The 21,653-nt window shown below is 28.6% G+C and overlaps 1 protein-coding gene across 4 annotated transcripts in view; it reads left to right on the top strand.

Moving 5' to 3' along the window:
* The window catches only part of LOC100212507 (uncharacterized protein DDB_G0283697), an 85,803-nt gene that overhangs the window by 35,935 nt on the left and 28,215 nt on the right, over nucleotides 1-21,653 (top strand). For 2 of the 4 annotated variants that reach the window (XM_065788142.1, XM_065788143.1), the window contains exons 6-9: nucleotides 46-324; nucleotides 1,700-2,246; nucleotides 14,218-14,435; nucleotides 18,822-18,962. In XM_065788142.1, the coding sequence (XP_065644214.1) occupies nucleotides 46-324; nucleotides 1,700-2,246; nucleotides 14,218-14,435; nucleotides 18,822-18,962 (1,185 nt within the window). The remainder of the gene's footprint in view (nucleotides 1-45; nucleotides 325-1,699; nucleotides 2,247-14,217; nucleotides 14,436-18,821; nucleotides 18,963-21,653) is intronic. The other 2 variants (XM_065788145.1, XM_065788144.1) reach the window with 1 other exon arrangement.

Here is a 21,653-nt window from a genome sequence, read left to right as displayed (position 1 = left end):
GTGAAGTTTTTAAGTTATTATAATTTATTAAAATATTTTTTATAGAAATTAAACAAGGAAAGCAGTCTCCTTTAGAAAATATTAAAAAAGTAAAGAAAAATGAGATTTTATCATTATCTCCAACAAAAAAGAAAGTAAAATCGAAAATATCTGATGATGAGAATAATTTTGATAAATTGCACAAAAAACAAAATAAACCATCTCTTACATCATCTGACGATGATGATGACATTCTACATAAAAAAAAGATTAAAAAAGGAAAAAAGCAAATAAAATCAAGTGTATCATTATCTCCAATAAAAGATTTGTCTTCGTTTGATTCAGGTACCTTTTAAAAATTTTGTAAACTTATTTGTTAATAATTATATCAACAAATAATTGAATAAATTGTTGCTTGTAATATGGATAATTTTAATGACAGTTACACAGCAAAATATTCAAATTAAGTGAAAAAAAATCTTTTTTTTTATATATATATCCATAGATATATCTCTTATTTAAAGTATTTATCTGTAAATATATCTCTTATTTAAGATATGTATTTTCAGAAATACTTTTTATTTAAGATATGTTTCGGTAGATACATATCTTAAATTATATGTATGTACATTTTATTTGAGATATCTCTCTTATTTTAAGATCTTAATTTATATCTTTTATGTTTAAGATCTTAATTTATATCTTTTATGTTTAAGATCTTAATTTATATCTTTTATGTTTAAGATCTTAATTTATATCTTTTATGTTTAAGATCCTAATTTATATCTTTTATGTTTAAGATCTTAATTTATATCATTTATGTTTAAGATCTTAATTTTTAAATATCTATCACAAGTAGTACAAAATATATTTTATGAAAACAAAAAAACAAACAAAAAAAGCCTCAACAAAATAAAACTTTTCTGCAGCTTAGGATTTATCTTTTTTTTCAACCTTTTTATATCGAGTTAATCTAAAATTATACACATAACTATTTATTTATTTCTGAGTATTGTCATGTTACTAATATATTTTAGTCATTTTATTTTTTATAATTCATCAGAGATCATTTTCATTATAATAGGATCCTCTGTACCATTTGCAAGATTACTTGCATTATATAAATACTTTGTTTTGTATATATTAAAAAAACATTTCTATTTGGTTGACTCATAATCTGATAATTTAATAAAAAGATATGCAAATAAGAATAATAGTAGTAATAAATTAATACTAGTGACATAGCAAACAGTGTGCGATAAAAAATAAGTTGGTTTTAGCTAACATACATTACAAATGTTGACATACATAAAAAATCTAAAACTCATAATATCTACATCTTACTACAATATCTACTAACTTACTCATAAATATCTACAATTTACTACAATATTTACTAACTTACTCATAAATATCTACATTTTACTACGATATCTACTAACTTACTCATAAATATCTACATTTTACTACATTATCTACTAGCTTACTAGCATCAGTATAATACTAAACTACATCTATTAAACTACAATCTACTAAATTTCTACATATCTAGTATTTTCCTATTATCCACACATCCACAAATTGTCATGTTCACATAATAATATGGTAACAAAATTTTTTTATGTGCTTTTTATTATTTTAATTTTAGGCTAAACAATCTTATATATTGTTTGATCAACACATTAACTTTTAAATACTTACAAAGGTTTTAATATTTTAGATAGTGTTGGTTTAACCTCTGAATCAGAACATGATGAAAGAGTTAAGAAAAAAAGAAAAACATACAACTTTAATGATAGAGGAAAAGAGACTTTTTATGAAAGATCACATTTTGTTGGTAGACAAAATACAGATATGCAGAATCGTATAAAAAAAAACTTTAGGGATTTTGATAAAAATTGCGATGATCGAATCCCTGAAAGGCGACAAAACCAAGTCCGCCAATATGATCAAGAAGATTTAGATAATCGTCGTCATGATGATTTTCACAGAAACAAACGAACTGATCAGTACAATAGTGATGATAGATTTACAAGTAGAATAGACAATCGCCAAACATATAATCATTATAATAAAAGAAACAATGATTATAATCAGTTGTCCTGGCATGATAATGACTGTGATGAAAGACGAACAGATATGCGCTTTGATGATCGAAATCATAATATGGATGACAGGTGTAATAATCGAAATCAAAATAACAGATACGATTACAGAGATACAAGGGATAACATTGATAATCAGAGAGAATATTATCGAGAGGATAAGTATGTTTCTCCTTTAACTTTTCAGTTTTTCTTTTAAACTTTATAAAATTAAGGATAAAAGATTTAGATTAGTAAACTTATTCAAAACTTTTTATTTTTATCAAAAATATTTTTGCATCTAATGTTTATGTTTTACTTCTAGTTATAGTTAAATTCTATGCATTGGGTAGTTATATATAAACATTATAGTTATATATAAACATTATAGTTATATATAAGCATTATAGTTATATATTACTCCACTTACATTTAATACTCTTAAATATTCTACTTTATAAATAAAAATATATGAACTACAAAATAAAAAATATTCAAAAGTTTATCAATAAAATATTATTATTTTGTAGTTAAAAAGGTCAAATATTTTTTGACATCGCTTTTTTGCATTTAAACAACATTTTTTTTATGATTCTTGGATTCCACTGTGCTTCTAATGGTCTTTATTTTCCTTTCAAAACAATATGCTATGTTGAGGTATTTTTTATCATAAGCATGTGTCACAAAAACTTTTTGTAAGCATCTACAAAATCAAATCATGTTTTTGCTTTTTGAAGGCAGGAAAAAATAAAGATGGAGACACTAATGTTTTCACAAGGAAAAAAAGTCAATGAGTAAAAGTTTTTTGAGCATGAAGGAACAGTTGCAGTAAAATGATGCAACTTTGCTAAATAACATGTCGTGCAAGTTTGAGTTTTAAGTGATCATAGCTTGCTTGAGCAGTGCTCATTGTAGTATTTGTAGAAAGGAGAAAGAGGTGCAGAGAGAGGAAAAAGAGGTGCAAAGAGAGAAAGAGAACTTTACAACGATGGAACAGAGGCTTAAGCTTGGCAGCTCGAACCATTCCAATAACATTTGTATTGCATTTTCAGATCTTGTCTATAAGAGAGAAAGCTTCATTAGAAAAGCCAGCTCATATATGATAACAATATTATATACAAGAAACAACTAGGAAAATTAATAATATAGATGAGGAACACCATAGGACCAAAAATGGAATGTTTTGGTACTCGTTCCAAGAATGGAATCTTTTCAGTAAGTTATGGAAAATATCAGAGAATGTTGTCCATCATCAACAACTTTTATTCTGTAGTTAAAAAAAAATTTTAAGATCACTTCCCCAAGACACTCTTTTTTTCCTTTTTTTAAAGACAGCTTATGGAGAAAACGAGCAGGTCAGACTTTATCAAAAGTCTTTGATATGCCAAGAGCAATATCAAATCTATCTATTTCTATCTAATGCACAATATTTTCTGTTATAACAGTTAACAATAAAACATAAAGTCAGCAATAAAACAAGTGGATTGTCAGAAAGATGTTAGACTGAAGATGAGATATTAAATAAGCTTTAAGTTTGTTAATAAAAAATTCGAAGACTTTGCTAATAATTTTAAGAAGACTGATTGAACTAATTGTTCAAGGGATCTGAACAATCTCAATAGTTTTTAGAAACTGGAACCACACAAACTATATTACAGAAGGCAGGAAAACAAGATTCAGTTTAGCACTTGTTGCAATATATATTCAGTTTAGCACTTGTTGCAATATATATTCAGTTAAGCAATTGTTGCAGTATATATTCAGTTTAGCACTTGTTGCAATATATATTCAGTTTAGCACTTGTTGCAATATATATTCAGTTTAGCACTTGTTGCAATATATATTCAATAGTTCAGAGAGTAACGAGAGTGATGAGAAAAACACTTTTGTAATTATTAATTTATAATACTGTGAGCTGGATTTGGATGCAGATTTTGTAATACTGTGAGCTGAATTGATTTAGATGTCTAACAGTGGATTTACCTGTTTCTTTGGGATGACAGGAAGAATGTGATCAGGTTCAAAAGATGAATTAGAGGAAAAGTCCTTTGCAAATTGTTTATCCTTGGGAGAGGTAATAAGATTAGATCCATGTATGAGAGATCCATGTATGTAGCTCAGATTAGGGCAATTTCTAATAATTTAAACTGATAATAAATAGAGACCTATGTTTTTATATATTTTTTAAGTAATAATATTCTCATATCATCAATTATAGAAAAAAAAAAATTTCCCAAAACTGGTGTATATTGCTTGAATCCCATCATACACACGCACACACACACGCACACACACACACGCACACACACATATATATATATATATACACACACACATATATATATATCAGGCCTTGTTACGAGATTTCGTTGGGTAACGAAAACGTGTAACGCTTTTCAAAGTAACTCAACTAAGCAAATATATTTTGTATTGTTAGAAGTTATATTGCGTCACTAGCATATTTTTAAGTACCACATTGTTATTAAAGTTATTTTATTAACGCGTTAAAAATCATGCAGACAGTTTTTTTTCTTCACTACAACAAAAGTTACAAACAAAATCTTAGTTCTTATTTGAAAAATCATTTTTATCATTTTTTTCAAATATGAACTAAATTTTATTTTGAAAAAAATATTTTTTTCATAAAACGTAATATTTGTTTATTTTCTTATAATTTTATAGTTGGTTTTTGGTTAGTTTATTAACTGTTTATAATTTTTTTCTTATTTATTTTGTAAACTCTTAATAATGTTTTTAAATAAAGAGTTTTTATTTATTTATCAGTTACCGATAACATATTCATGATCATAATTTATTTTCATAAGTTAAACGAGCGTCGTTAAAACTTTACGTTATTGAATTAACAATAAGCAAAATATCTTTTTAATAAAATGTTTACATCAAAATTTATCGTGCATTTTTTTAAACTATTATGACAAAAAATAATTTTTATATTTAAAAGGAATTTATATATTTAATTCCTTAAGATAAAACTTAAAACACTTTATTTGAGTCAAGTTTGAGTCAAGTTTTGAGTCAAGTTCTTGAGTCAAGCTTTGAGTCAAGTTCTTCAATCTAATTTAAAAATGAATAAAGTACCAAAAACTATAAAACACAAAAAACCATCATCATCACCAAGTTCTCTAAACCTATCATTCACTAATATTCGTGGTCTTCGAAGTAACTTTTCTTCTGTTGAGTCTTATCTCTTGCAAAGTTCACCAGACCTACTTGCTCTTTGTGAGACTAATTTGAGTTCGGCTGTCTCATCTTGTGATCTTAGTGTTGATGGTTATCTTCCTCTGATTCGTAAAGACTCCAATAGTCACATGCTTGGCCTGGGCATTTACATTCGTAAGAATTCACCTGTTTGTCGTGAAACTAGGTTTGAATCCACAGACTATTCTTTCATGTGCTTTCGTTTAGCACCACTTCACTCTATTGCCTTTCTCTTTGTTCTATATCGATCTCCTTCATCTCAAGACTGTACTCTTTTTGATGTTATTTCTGATCATATTGACCAAGCCCTCTCTCTTTATCCATCAGCTAATATAGTTGTTGTCGGTGACTTTAATGCTCACCACTCTGAATGGCTTGGCTCTAGTGTCAGTGACTCTGCAGGCATTAAAGCCCACAACTTTTGCCTTTCTCAATCCCTAACTCAAATAGTCAACTTTCCAACTCGCTTTCCTGACAACCCTAATCATTTACCTTCTCTACTCGACTTATGTCTTGTTTCTGATCCTAGTCAGTGCTCAGTTTCTCCACATTCACCCTTAGGTGCTTCTGATCACAGTTTGATCTCTTTAAAACTAATATCTCATTCTTCTTCATCACCTGAATACTATCGAACCTCTTACAACTACAGTAAAGCTGACTGGGATTCTTTCCGTGATTTTCTTCGTGATGGCCCTTGCGTAGAAATCTTTCAACTTCCTGTCGACAAATGTGCTTCTTATATAACTTCGTGGATTCAGGCTGGCATGGAATCTTTTATTCCCTCTCGACGATTCCAGGTCAAGCCTCACTCTCCTCCATGGTTTTCCTCACACTGTGCTGCTGCGATTGCACATCGAAACCGTTACTTCCATATTTATCAGCAAAACAATTCTCCAGAAAACAGACGTCTGTTTATTACTGCTAGAAACAACTGTAAAAAGGTTTTGTCTAACGCCAAAACCCGCTATTCTCAGGTCATGAAATCTCGTATCTCATCTCAAAAATTAGGCTCTCGTGACTTCTGGAGAATCTTTAATAATATCAATAATAAGGGCAAATCTATAATTCCACCTCTCTTGTATGGTTCAGACTTTGTCACCTCACCTAAAGACAAAGCCGAACTGTTTGCTAAAAACTTTTCATCAATATCATCTCTTGATTCCACTAATTGCATTCTACCTGATATTGCCAACAAACAGGTTGATTCATTGCTTGACATTCATATCACTTCAGCATCTGTATCTAAAGTGATTTCCTGTCTAGACTCTTCTACAGCTTGTGGCCCAGACAACATACCTGTTATTGTCTTGCAGAAGTGTTCTCCAGAGCTGTCGTCTATACTCTCAAAACTATTCAACAAGTGCTTATCAGAGTCTTGTTTTCCAGCCTGCTGGAAAGCCGCATCTGTTATCCCTATCTTCAAAAATTCTGGGGAGCGATCTGATTCGTCTAACTACCGTCCCATAAGTCTTCTTCCTATCATAAGCAAGGTTTTTGAATCTTTAATTAACAAACACTTAATTTCTCATCTTGAATCTAATAACTTACTTTCTGACCATCAATATGGATTTCGATCTTCTTGTTCTACAGCTGATTTGCTAACAGTAATAACTGACAGGTTTTATCGTGCATTAGATGAAGGTGGAGAGGTTAAGGCCATCGCTCTTGACATTTCAAAAGCGTTTGATAAAGTTTGGCATGCTGGTCTTCTCCATAAGCTTTCTTCTTATGGTGTATCCGGCAACATCTTTAAGATCATTGAATCCTTCCTTTCCAATCGTAGCATAAAAGTTGTCCTCGATGGACAACACTCTTCTTCTTATTCTGTAACTTCAGGGGTTCCTCAAGGTTCTATCCTTGGCCCTATACTCTTTTTAATTTACATTAACGATCTTCCAGATATTCTCACATCTAAGGTGGCATTGTTTGCTGATGATACTACCATTTATTCTTGTCGTGATAAGAAACCAACACCCTCTGATTGCCTGGAGGGGGCATTTGAGCTTGAAAAGGATCTCACTTCTGCTACAGCATGGGGCTCACAGTGGCTGGTGAACTTTAATTCAGATAAAACTCAATTTTTTTCAGCCAATCGTTATCGCAATAATTTAGATCTTCCTATATTTATGAACGGTGATGTACTCGATGAGTCACCTACTCTTCATCTTCTAGGATTAACTCTTACTTCCAATCTTTCTTGGAAACCATATTTCAAATCGGTTGCAAAATTAGCATCTGCTAAGGTTGCATCTCTTTATCGAGCTCGTCACTTTCTTACTCTGGATTCTATTCTCTACCTCTATAAATCTCAAATCCGGCCTTGTATGGAATACTGTTGCCATATCTGGGGCGGATCTTCTAATGATGCCCTTTCTCTTTTAGACAAGGTGCAAAAACGCATTGTAAACATAGTTGGACCTGCTCTTGCAGCCAACCTTCAACCATTATCACATCGTCGTAATGTTGCTTCTCTTTCTCTTTTCTACAAATACTATAATGGGCACTGCTCGAAAGAGCTAACGTCTCTTGTGCCATCTACTAAAATTCATTCTCGTGTTACTCGTCATTCAATTAAGTGTCATCCTTTTTCTGTGACTGTTCCCAAGTGCTCCAAAAACGCTTATTCGTCTAGTTTTTTTCCTCGAACATCAGCTCTTTGGAATTCGCTTCCTTCATCTTGCTTTCCTGATTCATATAATTTGCAATCTTTTAAATCGTCCGTCAATCGTTATCTTGCTCTACAATCTTCATCTTTTCTCTTACAGTAACTTCCAACTTTAATTAGTGGCTGCTTGCAGCCTTGTTGGAAGCGAAGATGTTTAAAAAAAAAAAAAAAAAAAAAAAATTTTTTGTAACTAATTTTTAACAACAATAAAAAAATTATTAAACAAACTGTTTCTTTAACAAAAAATCTATTAGTTTACAGTTGCGGTTAAATGCTTTTACTTACGTTAAGTTAACGACATCAAAAGATAATTTAAATATTCTAAAAGATAAAAGTTTTTGCGTAGTGCAAAACTGCTGAACGCATAGGCAAATCGCCTTTTCGCAAGCAAAATGCGAGCTGCGTAACACTTTTTAACAAGGCCTGATATATATAAATATATATATATATATATATATATATATATATATATATATATATATATATATATATATATATATATATATATACATATACATATACATATATATATATATATATACACACATACATATATATACATATATATATATAAATATATATATATATATAAATATACACACACATATATATATATATATATATATAAATATATATTTATTTATTTATTTATATATGTAAAGCATTTAAGCAACCATCAACAACTAAGTGACATTTAAAGGTCGCTTAAATGTTAAAAAAGTTACATAGTTGCGGAAGTACATTTGGTTTTATAATTTTTTTAAAAAACTGCAATAGTTATGGCCAGAAAGTCTTTTTTAGTCAATGATGTTGTGTTTTTTTAATCACTTTTTACTGTTTAAATATTTATTTTTAATTTTTTTAATTTTTGTTTTATTGATGGGAGTGAATATACATTGACTGACTTAATAGGTAGAACATGCAGGGAGTGTACCTACATTGATTAACTTAAGTAGGTAGAACATGCTAGGAGTGTACATACATAGAATGACTTATACAGGTAGAACATACATAAAGCGTACATACATTGATTGACTTATATAGGTAGAACATGCAAGGAGTGTGCATACATAGCCTGGCTTAAATAGATAGAAAATGAAAGGAGAGTGGCCACATCAACTTAGGGTTTTGGTTTGGGCAGGTGATCTATTAATTTAATGAAATTTTTTTTTAGGTTTTAAACCAAAAAGTATCCAAATATAAAAATTCTGAAAACAGAAAAACTTGTTTTTATGTGTACAATCTTATAAATTTTGTTTTTTAAAATATTTTAATAAATCAGGTGGTTAGAGAAAAGTTAGAGAAAAATATTGGTAATGAAGAGAAAAATATAGGTAACGTAGAGAAAAATGTTGGTAATGTAGACAAAAATATTGGTAATATTGTTAGAGGAAAAAAAATATATGTTTTTTTTTCTATTTTATATATGTCCATAATTAAATTATGGACATATATAAAATAGATTTGGTAATAATTTGGCGTATTGGTACAGACACAAAAGAAACTTTTAAGCAGTACTAATAATATTATCTAAATATATTAATCAAAATCTCATCTGAGCTAAATAGATAATGTTAATATTATACTATTAGTGGAAATAAATATTACAAATAAAAAAAGTGTTCACAGAAAACTGGCTTTCTAGCATGACTTTCATACTAGCGATTTGTGTATTTATAAACATATATATCAATGTATATTATGTGTGTGTGTATGTGTGTGTATATATATACATACATATATATACACATAAGTGTATATATATGAATTAAGAAAATATCTTTATACTATCATGTATAATATTGCATACTTAAATAAGTGCTCAATAGATAAACTAGAGCTATATAGTATATATGTTAATGTTACCCACAGTACCAGGAATTAGCTAAGTGCTAATGTTTATAATATAGTTTAATATTGCAACTCTGAATTTTATGTGTTACTGCAATCATCAGGCAAGTAGTAAAAGTTTAATTTTGCTACTATTTGTTTAGTGGATGTTTGGGTTTATATTTGTATTGTTACAGGACGGAAATTGTTTAGTAGTTAATTTAATAGTATTGTAATTTGTTTTTAGTTAGCTAATAGTTGTGAAATAGTTATATATTATATAAAACATACTAGAAATTACTAGAAATAGTTACTAGAAATCTCCCATCACTCATCTGTCGATATTGAGAAAATCTACACTCTATAGGGTCACTTTGAAGTTGTGAAGTAAGTATATAAAATTATCCCTCTTTGATAAGCTCATCTATAAGCATTGTTTGAACCCGCGGGATCCTGCAGCTGGGTAAGCATTGCTTGAGAAAGCAGAGTTGTGATGAAAGCAGTGAGGTCTATTTTAATAAAGTAAAAAATTTTTTGCCAAAGTTCAATCCAATTAACAAGTTGTCAAAAAAAAGTTGTTTTACCATCATCAAAAATTATTTCATTAACAAGTTTATTTGGACTAAATTATTGTTTCGAATTTGAGAATTTGAAACAACAATTTCGTCAAATTTTGTTTAACAAATTATTTTAGTTCTGGAAAAAAACTTTTAAAACTTGCAATTGTTGTTTCATCAAAAATCGATAGCGCAAGAGAAACATTTTGTTTCTTAATATCAGGGTGAAGACTTTAATATGTAATTTTTGAAGCTTTTTTTAAATTACCTTGAAGTTGTTCATCTTTAGAATGTAGAAGATGAAATCTCCCCAAGTAATATAACCAGCTGGACAGTTATAGGCGTCATCTTTTATATTATATGTAAATGATGGAAAGACAAATTTTTTACAGTGTAATAAATTATTTCTGATATTTTTAACAATATCAACACTATCATAAAATAAGTATATTTTAATATTTGAACTGTCAGGATGATAAATAAATAAATTTGACCAAATTTGAAATGAAGCAAACTAAATGCATTTGCTTGATGTCAGTAACAACTCCTCGAATTTTAAAACCAGATAGAGAAAGAAAATTAACAGAATCTGATATTTGCTCTGAAAGCCATTTACCACTTATGTTAACTTCAGGTACTGCTTTTATAATATAAGGAATAGATCTCTTTAAACTAACAATCATAAATGCAACAACTCCTTTGTACAGATGGTGTACACCACTACAATACTGTAGTGGTGTCTATGTGGGTGCAGATGACATGCCATTGTCATCTGCACCCACATAGACACCACTACAGTATTGTGCCTGTTTCTGAAGATAAAATTCATCTACAATTAGTATTATATCTTCATGTATTAAACCTCACGAAGCATTTTAACAGCTTTTTTTATTTTATCTAATAAAGAAATGGAAGGTAATGAAAATGATTCAAGTAAAATTTCATATGCTTTTTTAGAAGAGACTTTATAATTAAGCATGTCTAATCATAACCTTTAGTTAACCATGGACGAAATGGAACATTATTTCTAATATATTACAAAGGTACACATAAACAGTCCATCAGTTCTTGAGTCAATTACAAAGGTACACATTTCCATCAGTTCTTAAGTCAATTTTTATTGACTCAAGAACTGATGGAAAATGTGTTAAAAGATCAGTTTTTAAATTGTAATAAATTAAACAATTGAGATGTTTTTAAATTGAAAACCTTCTGATGAATGCTTACTGTTTAACTTGTTAAATTCAGTTTCTCATTTAAAAAAAAAACTAATTTCATCTTCTTGATAAATATGAGTTTTAGGTGATCTTCTCAAAGCAATGGTAGTGTTGATTTTTTAACTAAAAAAGAAACAATTTTTATATCTTCCAAAGAACTGTTGTATCCAGTTTTACAACCATATGCAGCACACTTGTTAACCATGATATTCAGCTTTGTCAATATTTATAAATTTTGTAATATATATATATATATATATATATATATATTTTCAGCCCTTGGGATATATATATATATATATATATATATATATATATATATATATATATATATATATATATATATATATATATATACAAACATATATATATATATACAGCCCTCGGGATAAGGGTTGGCATTCTGCAATGCCGACCTAACTGCCGACTTTAAAGTGTTTATGTTTTATAGTAAAACCTTCTAAAGTTTCTATGTTTTATAGAAAAACCTTTGTGCTAAATTTTTCTTTTTCATCTTTAAAACTTTTGTTGCTAAATTATCTTTTTCATCTTTAAAACTTTTGTATTAGGATGGTAAAAAAGAAAAAGCTAAAGCTGTTTTACAATTATCAGAATATACCAAGTTTTAGTATAAAATATAATTTTAAACCAAAACTTTAATGTTTTTATATACACAAATATGTTTAATCTTCAAGTTCTATTTTTATATGGATAATGTAGTAGTAATATAAAATCGAGTCATGGAACTGCATGAAACACCTAAAATTAGTAATTGGCTATGTGTTTAATCTTTCAAATGCATAAAATAGTTTTCAATCAGACTGACACATTAGTCTAGTTTATAACTTTAATGATTTAAGAAAGTCACTTAAGCTAGTAACTATGCAAAATGGACGGTTGCCAGGCATTTCAGTTGTCACAATCAACCAAATAAAAAATCCATAATGCCACTACATTTGTAGTATGAAAAATACTAAATACGGTATCTATAGGAGTAATCCAATAAATATTTTAGAAGTTATTACTTTTGTCCAATTTATATTTATTATGGTTAATATAATATATAGTTGCTAAGCAATTTAGGTATCCACAGCAACCCAAAATTAAAACTAACCTCACCATTGCACAGTTGGCCAGTGACTGGACAAAAGCATAAAAACCAATATCAGAATTTTGTTGTCTAAATGGTTTCAAACCATTATAAAGATATTTTGATGATGATGATGATGATGATGATGATGATGATGATGATGATGATGATGATGATGATGATGATGATGATGATGATGATGATGATGATGATGATGATGATGATGATGATGATGGTGATGATGATGATAATAATGATGATGATGATGATGATGATAATGATGATGATGGCAATGATGCTGATAATGATGATGATGCACAGTGGGCCAGTGACTGGACAAAAGTATAAAAACCAAAATCAGAATTTTGATGTCTATATGGTTTCAAACCATTAAAAACAACTAAAAACCGCTTATATACACTTAAAGTTTTAATGAATATACTAATGCTGTGGTTGCAGTAGCTGCGAATGTAAATTAGAAAAAAAAATTATAAAAAGAAAAATGTTGTTTAAAAAATCGATGGAAATAATTAACATTTACATAAAATACTGCGCTTTTTAAAATATTATATTATAAATTTATATACTATCTAGATTTTAAAAGTATTTACAATATTTTTTTATTGCTACATCTTGCTTTTCTACTCAGATATTTTAAAGCTTATATATGTTTGCTTTAATAATTTCATAAATCTGGCTGCCACCAAGCGCCACTTTGGTTTTCTTTTACGTTTTGTTATTGTGAATGCATAAGAACAATATGACCATACAAATTTTAAAAATTCTGTAGACACTTGTAAAATCTGCTAATTAGAAAAACTAATTAATTAAGCTAGAATATTTTTTTTTTTTTACAGGAAAACAAGTTTATCTAGCAATGTGTAATAACACTAGTTAATCATATTAAAGTTAAATAAGTTTTGCTTTTCACGAGCAAGGATCTCATAATAAAACATGTACTAAATCGTGTACATAGCACAAATAAAACATACGCAACTAATAAAAGTTAGTTGCTGCTAAGCAAAATTAGGTATCCATATTAACTAAATAAAAAATATATTCACTTTTTTAAAAAGCGCGACCTCATATTGATACTTATGTAAAATTTGTTAAACATAGCACCTGTAAAAATATACAAATACCAAAACTAGATTTTTGCTATCGGAAATTTAGTATCCATAGCAACAAATTAAAAAATAACACCTTCATAAGAAGCACAGACATCATATTATTACTCATCCTAATTTTAGTCAATACAGCCTTAATATTAAATTAGTTATGAATTTTGTCCAGTATAAGTGAATTTTGGCCCATGGGCATTGAAACCGCAATCCTCAAATTAGTAAACAGTGCAAAAATTGTCTAAAAATTTTTTTTGCTGTGCAAAGTTAATAAACTAGAAAAATATTTTGTGATATTTGACTGAAAAAAAAAAGGAATTTATAAAAAGTTAAGTTATGATTAGCTTTTGTTTTTATGTAGATATTTTATGTTTTTATACTTTAGATAGTTGCACATTTCAATTTTGTTATTGTTGTTGTTATATACTATGTTATTTGTATTTTATTATATTTAGTAGAGACTTTCGAAGTAATGATGACCACACAACTGATTGGAATCATGATTATGCTGATAATGAGCATTACAATAATCGAGGCCATCATTTCTACAGAGGTAGAGGTCGCGGATATAGAGGAGGCAGAGGAAACTTTAGAGGAAACTATAGCAATTATAACAATAATGATGGTGGATTAGTTGGTAGGTACAATCAAAGAGCCTCACCCACACATAGAGGTAGGATTTCTAATACAGAATAAATCAAATGTCTTTTGTTGACTTTTTTTTTAACGTTTTCTTAGTTTTTCAAGTACTTGCTATTTTTTAATAAGTTTAATTTACTTATTTCTAAAAACTTGTTGATTTAAAATTTTATATATATGTATATATATATATATATATATATATATATATATATATATATATATATATATATATATATACATATATATATATATATATATATATATATATATATATATATATATATATATATATATATATATATATATATATATATATATAAATATATATATATATATGTATATTTGTATGTATGTATGTATATATATGTATATATATATATGTATATATATGTATGTATATATATATATATATATATATATATATATATATATATATATATATATATATATGGCTAAATTGATAAAAATAATTAGTTCTTGCTTAGTTTATTTTAATTAGGTATACGGGGTGCCATTGGTCTGACACCCTGTGTGTGTGTGTGCGTGTATATAAATATATATATATATATATATATGTATATATATATATATATATATACATATATATATTTATATATATATATATATATATATTTATATATATATATATATATATATATATATATATAAATATATATATATATATATATGTATATATATATATATATATATATATATATATATATATATATATATATATATATATATATATATATATATATATACATATATATTAGGGTGACAATTTTTTTTCAACTTTTTTACTTTTTTTTGAATTTGAAATACCACTATGTGAAAAGCTGTTCTATCTCACCTTAGAAGTTCACCAAAAAAAATTCAAGTCTTAGAGGAAGTGCTCTATGTAGAATTTGGGTTTTATGCGAATAACTCATTTTTAACAGTTTTTTGTGGTATAATTAAAAAAAAAAAGGCATGTAAGATTAAAACAACTATAGAAAAACATTTTTCTAATATTTTAATATATATTTATTAAAGACAGCTTAATTCTTTTTGAGAAATATTTGTAGATATTAATTTGCGATGTTGTCTGACTACTTATAGGATATTTTGTCATTGTTCTTCATTTAGCGATGAGCCAACAAATTGCTGAATTATTCCGATATTTCTTTCCGCACAATCATTTGTGACACTTGAATTTTTTATAAAAAAAGCAAAGTTGTTGTAAGATTCAAGATCTTCTAAGTTGCCTTTAGTATGAATGGTATATAACCAAACCTTAATCTCACTAACTAAATCCAGTTTGATAAAAATAAACCAGTTTTCCTCTGTAATCAAGTCTTTTAATTGAGTGTTATCATTAAGAACAACAACTATTGGCTTTTCTAAATACATAAGTTCTATTTCAGGTACTTTATATGAAAGTAAAGTTTCTAAAATGGCTGATTTAGTTAGAAGATCAAGACGGGAATCAGCTAAAACCATAATAACTGCCTTAGGAGACAAGTACCGAAAATGAGCTTGCATACTCTTCAACAGTGCGTTACCTGCCTTTATGTTCCACTCTTTCTTTATAATTTGTGCATTATTAAAAGCTCTAAAGTCATTTAAAACAGAATGCTCAGCAAGACTAGACTTCAAAAACATGGGTGCATGGAAAATTGCGATTATGAAACCCATCTTAGAAACGTTTGCTTTTTGTTGTTCATGTAGATAATTAATTACCGGTGATGAAATTTCAAGTACCAAGTGATATATGGAATCTGCCATAAAATGAGCTGCATGACAGGCATCAGGCTGATAAATTTTAAAATCTTTTAACTTATCAGAGTTGATGTTAAAATAAAAAGCAAGATATTCTATAAGATGCTTGTAATCATCCCTTGGGAAAGTTGTGTTATTCAGAGAAAACTCTATAAAACTCTTTGCTTCAAAATATAAATTGTATATGCCTGAACCAAAAGTGAGTGAATTCTCAGAAAATCTTTTAATTTTATATTTAGCATCAGGAGCAAAAATTAATGGCAAAATTCCTCCCATCTCTTCCTAAAGTTGGAATAAAGTGTATTATTTGGGCCTTTGCTTTTAATCTCACTTATTGCTTTTTGCACATGAGTAATGTGCAGTTCGTAAATATGATGTCGACACCAAAGCAGTGGTTTCTTTAAAGTTCTTGTTAAAATCATAATTGTTCCTTCCAATCTGCCTGTATTTGTAGCAGTAGTATCAGTACAAACTGCAAAAACCTGGTCGGGTACTTCAAAATACTCCAATAGATTTTGTATAACTAGAACCTGATCAAGTGCTTTTCCAGTCTTACTTTGTACAACTCCAAGAAGAAGATCATCTTTATACCTACATTTTGGGCTTGTAACAGAAATAGCAATTCGATTGCGGTTAATTTTCTGTTTCAGTTTTTCTTCAATATGGCTAACAACTTTACCATCAAAATTGAGAACAAGTTTTTTATCTCTTAATTCATCTCTATAAATTTCTCGTATTTCAATACCTTTGTGTGTTACAGTTTTATAGCGTTTCTGTCTTACAGGCTCTCTCTTTGATTTTAAATCTTTCATTTCTACACCTAAGTAGTTCATTGCACAAGCAATAAACATAGTTTGATCTCTGTAACTTATCTCTTTTCTTACACTTAAAGGTGTTGTCATTGCTATAAGACCATCTCTGTTAATATTATGATCAAGTAGTTGCATGTGATTATTTTTCTTTATTCATTTTAGATATTTGGATTTCATTGGAATTGTCTTCTTTCTGCTTCGTACTCGTATCTTTAGAATCTAGATAAAATATAAACTATAAAGGAGTTTTTTTACAAAGGCTTGATAAGGACATAAACAATTTAATAAAGCAAATAAATACCTGATTCTAAATATATCCTTTCTTTATTGCAATTTGGTTCCACTTCCAGACCATAATCAGCTGAAAGACACTTATTGACTTCAAGGCATATAGCAATATCTTCTTCAATTTCCATTATGGGTTCAAAAGAGCCATCTGTCAACATTTTCTTCCTGTATTTTTCACACCTAACATACTTCTCCATTCTTCTTTCAACTCTTGCTTCTAATTCCTTATCTCTAATGTGACTAATGAACTAAACTCTTTCATTCCTCTGATCTTCAATGAATGAAAGATCTTCCATTATACTTTCTTTGTTTCAAGGCATATTGATACTCTGACGGATTACTTCTTCTATGTTTGCTTTTCCAATATCAAAAAGACCTTCATTATACCCTAAAAATAATTACTTATAGCTATATATTAACATACTCAACACATTAAATCTTAGCATAAAATATTATTATACAGATCTACATATATTACAAAATAATGTTATATGTCTTTACATGAAACTCTATAATTTTTTGTTCTCTGATATCTATCTTTCAAGTTAGTTTTTCCTGTTTTACCACAAGCTGCCACTTTTTGTGAAGTTTTACAAATTTTTCAAGAATTTTTGATTAAGAAATTAAATAGTTGCCAAATCCGCAGAGTTTCCAGAGGTTTACTATTTTTCGGAGGAGACAAAAGTTTTCATTTTCTCGCTGACATGTAGGGTTTTCTTTGTATACCATATCAAAACTTTTGCCACTTGTACATGCAAAGTTTGTTTTTAAGCTTTTAAATCGATTTGACCTAGAACTAATAAGATATTGATAATGTCTTAAAACTGTTCCATTGGTATGGAGCTGATAATTCAAAGCTTATATGTAACTGTACAAAAAGAGTTGTTCAGTAGAAAAACAAACAAATATCACTTCTTTTTTCTTTAAATTTTCAAATAGATTAATAATATCCAAAAGTCATCCTATTTAAATATAAGTTAAAATATCCTGCTAAACTTTTTTTAATTTTTCGCAAAGTGTTTAAAGGTTGAAGGATTATGTTTTATAAGAGTTAAATAATGAAAAATTTTGAGGTACTAATTTGACAATTGGTGGTAATTCAGAAATAGGTGATTTAAGTAGATACAATGATCTTCTGACATTTGTATTTAAGATATATAAAGAATTGTTTTTTATTTTTTTTGCTTTTCCCATCCTCATCTGTAAATGCAATATTTAATTAGTTTTCTAAAATCATAAATGTGCAGGAAATATTCATTATATTAGTTCATAACAAAGAATAATTGAGTTTAATGTTAACAAAAAGTGAAAAAAAAAATAGAAAAAATGTCAAATATCATAAAAATCAATTTTTACATGAAGCACTTAGAGTGGTCAAAAACAACTTTCCCGGACCTTTTTAAATTTGTAATGAGACGGAGAACAGCTTTAAATGTAGTGGTAATTTTTGGAAAAAAAAAATTAAAAAATTGTCACCCTAATATATATATATATATATTTAAATGTGCTTAAATTGTTAAAAAAATTTACTTAAATCTTTAATCAAATTTGTTTAGAGTATGATAATTATAATGATGTCCAAGGTGAATATCCCCCAGAGAGATCTGCTAGATATGACTACCATGGTAATAACTATCATAAAGATGTGAGTCGTTCTAAAGAAAGAAAGTTTGAGTTGTCTCCAATAAGAGATCCAAGTAAGTTTTAAAAAAAAAAAATTTAATGCATTAGAATAAACGCTTAACAAAAAAATTAAGAAACCCCTCACAGTGTGCAGTAAGTAAACAAAATATTAAGAACACTGCACAGTAGGTCAGTATGTAGACAAAATATTATAAACACTGCACAGTGGGCCATTATGTGGACAAAATGTGAAAAACTTTAGCTCTCTAATCTCTACTACTTTAAGTATCTAAAGAGAAAGTTGAAAGTTATATTATACTAAATTTAATTTTAGTTTCTAAAGATTATTTTATTGAAAGTTAGTTTATTTTATTAAAGATTATTTTATTAGTTATTGAATTTTATTTTATTTTTTTAAAAGAAATTTATTGTAAGTTTATATTAAAGAAGCATATTGTTACATAAATTTGTCATATCATGTTATCTAAAGCAATACTTTAAAGATCACATATTTAAAAAAAGTTTTTAAGAAAATAATTGTTTGCTGATGTTTAACCTATGAATGAAACACATTTTTTTTTTTTCTTCACATCTTTATTTTCAACAAGGCTGCAAGCAACCACTGTAAGAGTTGAAAGTTACTGGAAGGGAAAAAGATGAAGATTGTAGAGCAAGATGACAGCTGAAAGACTTATAAGATTGCAAATTATATGAATCAGGAAAGCAAAATGAAGGAAGCAAATTCCAAACAACTGATGTTCGAGAAAAAAAACTAGATGAATAAGAGTTTTTGGAGCATTTAGGAACAGTCACAGAAAAAAGATAAATGCCCATTATAGCATTGGTAGAAAAGAGAAAGAGAAGCAACATTACGACAATGTGATAATGGTTAGAAGTTGGCTGCAAGAGCAGGTCCAACTATACTTACAATGCGTTTTTGCACCTTGTCTAAAAGAGAAAGAGCATCATTAGAAGATCCACCCCAGATATGGCAACAGTATTCCATATAAGGCCGGATTTGAGATTTATAGAGATAGAGAATAGAATCCAGAGTAAGAAAGTGCTGAGCGCAATAAAGAGATGCAACCTTAGCAGATGCAAGTTTTGCAAGGGATTTGATATATATTTTCCAAGAAAGATCAGAAGTAAGAGTTAATCCAAGAAGATGAAGGGTATAGAAAGATATAAATTATTGCGGTACTAATTAGCTGAAAAAATTAAGTTTTAACTGAATTAAAGTTTACCAGCCAATGTGAGCCCCACTGTAGTAGAAGTGAGATCCTTTTCAAGTTCAGATGCCCCCTCCTTGCAATCAGAGAGTGTTGGCTTCTTATAATGTCAATAATAAATGGTAGTATCATCAGCTATCGTTAATGTAAATTAAAAAGAGTATAGGGCCAAGTAATGAACCTTGAGGAACCCTTGAAGTTACAGAATAAGAAGAGTGCTGTCCATTGAGGACAACTTTTATACTACGATTGGAAAGAAAGGATTCAATAATCAATAAAGATGTTACCAGATACACCGTAAGAAGAAAGCTTATGGAGAAGACCAGCATGCCAAACTTTATCAAAAGCTTTAGAAATGTCAAGAGCGATAGCCTTAACCTCTCCACCTCTTTCTAATGCATGATAAAACCTATCGGTTATTACTGTTAGCAAATCGGCTGCAGAACGAGAAGATCGAAATCCATATTGATGATCAGAAAGTAAGTTATTAGATTCAAGATAAGAGATTAATTGTTTGTTAACTAAAGATTAAAAAACCTTGTTTATGATAGGTAGAAGACTAATGGAACAGTAGTTAGACAAGTCAGATCGCTCTCCAGAATTTTTGAAAATAAGGATAACAGATGCTGCTCTCCAGCATGCCGGAAAACAAGACTCTGATAAGTACTTGTTAAATAGTTTTGGAAGTATAGATGACAGCTTCGGAGAACATTTCTGCAAGACTACAACAGGTATGTTGTCTGGACCACAAGCTGTAGAAGAGTTCAAGCAGGAAATCACTTTTGATACAGAAGCTGGAGTGATAAGAATGTCAAGCAATGGATCAACCTGTTTGATGGCAATATCAGGTATAACGCAACTAGTGGAATCAAGATATGATATTGATGAAAAGCTCTTAGCAAACAGTTCAGCTTTGTCTTTAGGTTAGGTGGCAAAATCTGAACCATACAAAAAAGTTGAAGATCTTAATGCCATCAGAGTCACTGATACTAGAGCCAAGCCATCAAGTGTGATGAGCATTTAAGTCACCAACAACAATAATATTGGCTATTGGATAAAGAGAGAGGGCTTGTTCAATTTAATCAGAAATAACATCGAAAAGAGTGCAGTCTTGAGATGAAGGAGAATGATATAGAACAAAGAAAAAGGCGATAGAGTGAAATGGTGCTAAACGAAAGCACATAAAAGAAAAGTTTGTGGATTCAAACCTAGTTTCTCGACAAATGGGTGAATTCTTACGAATGGTAATGCTTAGGCCAAGCTTTTTTTTTTTTTTTTAAATCTAATTACTTACTTTTTGATCATCAATATGGATTTCGATCTTCTCGTTCTACAGCCGATTTGCTAATAGTAATAACCAATAGGTTTTATTATGCATTAGATAAAGGTGGAGAGGTTAAGGCTATCGCTTTTAACATTTCTAAAGCTTTGGTAAAGTTTGGCATGCTGGTCTTCTCCATAAGCTTTCTTCATACAGTGTATCTGGTAACATCTTTAAGATTAATAAATCTTTCCTTTCCAATCGTAATATAAAAG

Source organism: Hydra vulgaris, chromosome 01, assembly GCF_038396675.1.
Source record: "Hydra vulgaris chromosome 01, alternate assembly HydraT2T_AEP".
Lineage (NCBI taxonomy): Eukaryota > Metazoa > Cnidaria > Hydrozoa > Anthoathecata > Hydridae > Hydra > Hydra vulgaris.
Note: the sequence above shows the minus strand (reverse complement) of the source record. Positions and strands in the feature narration are given on the sequence as shown.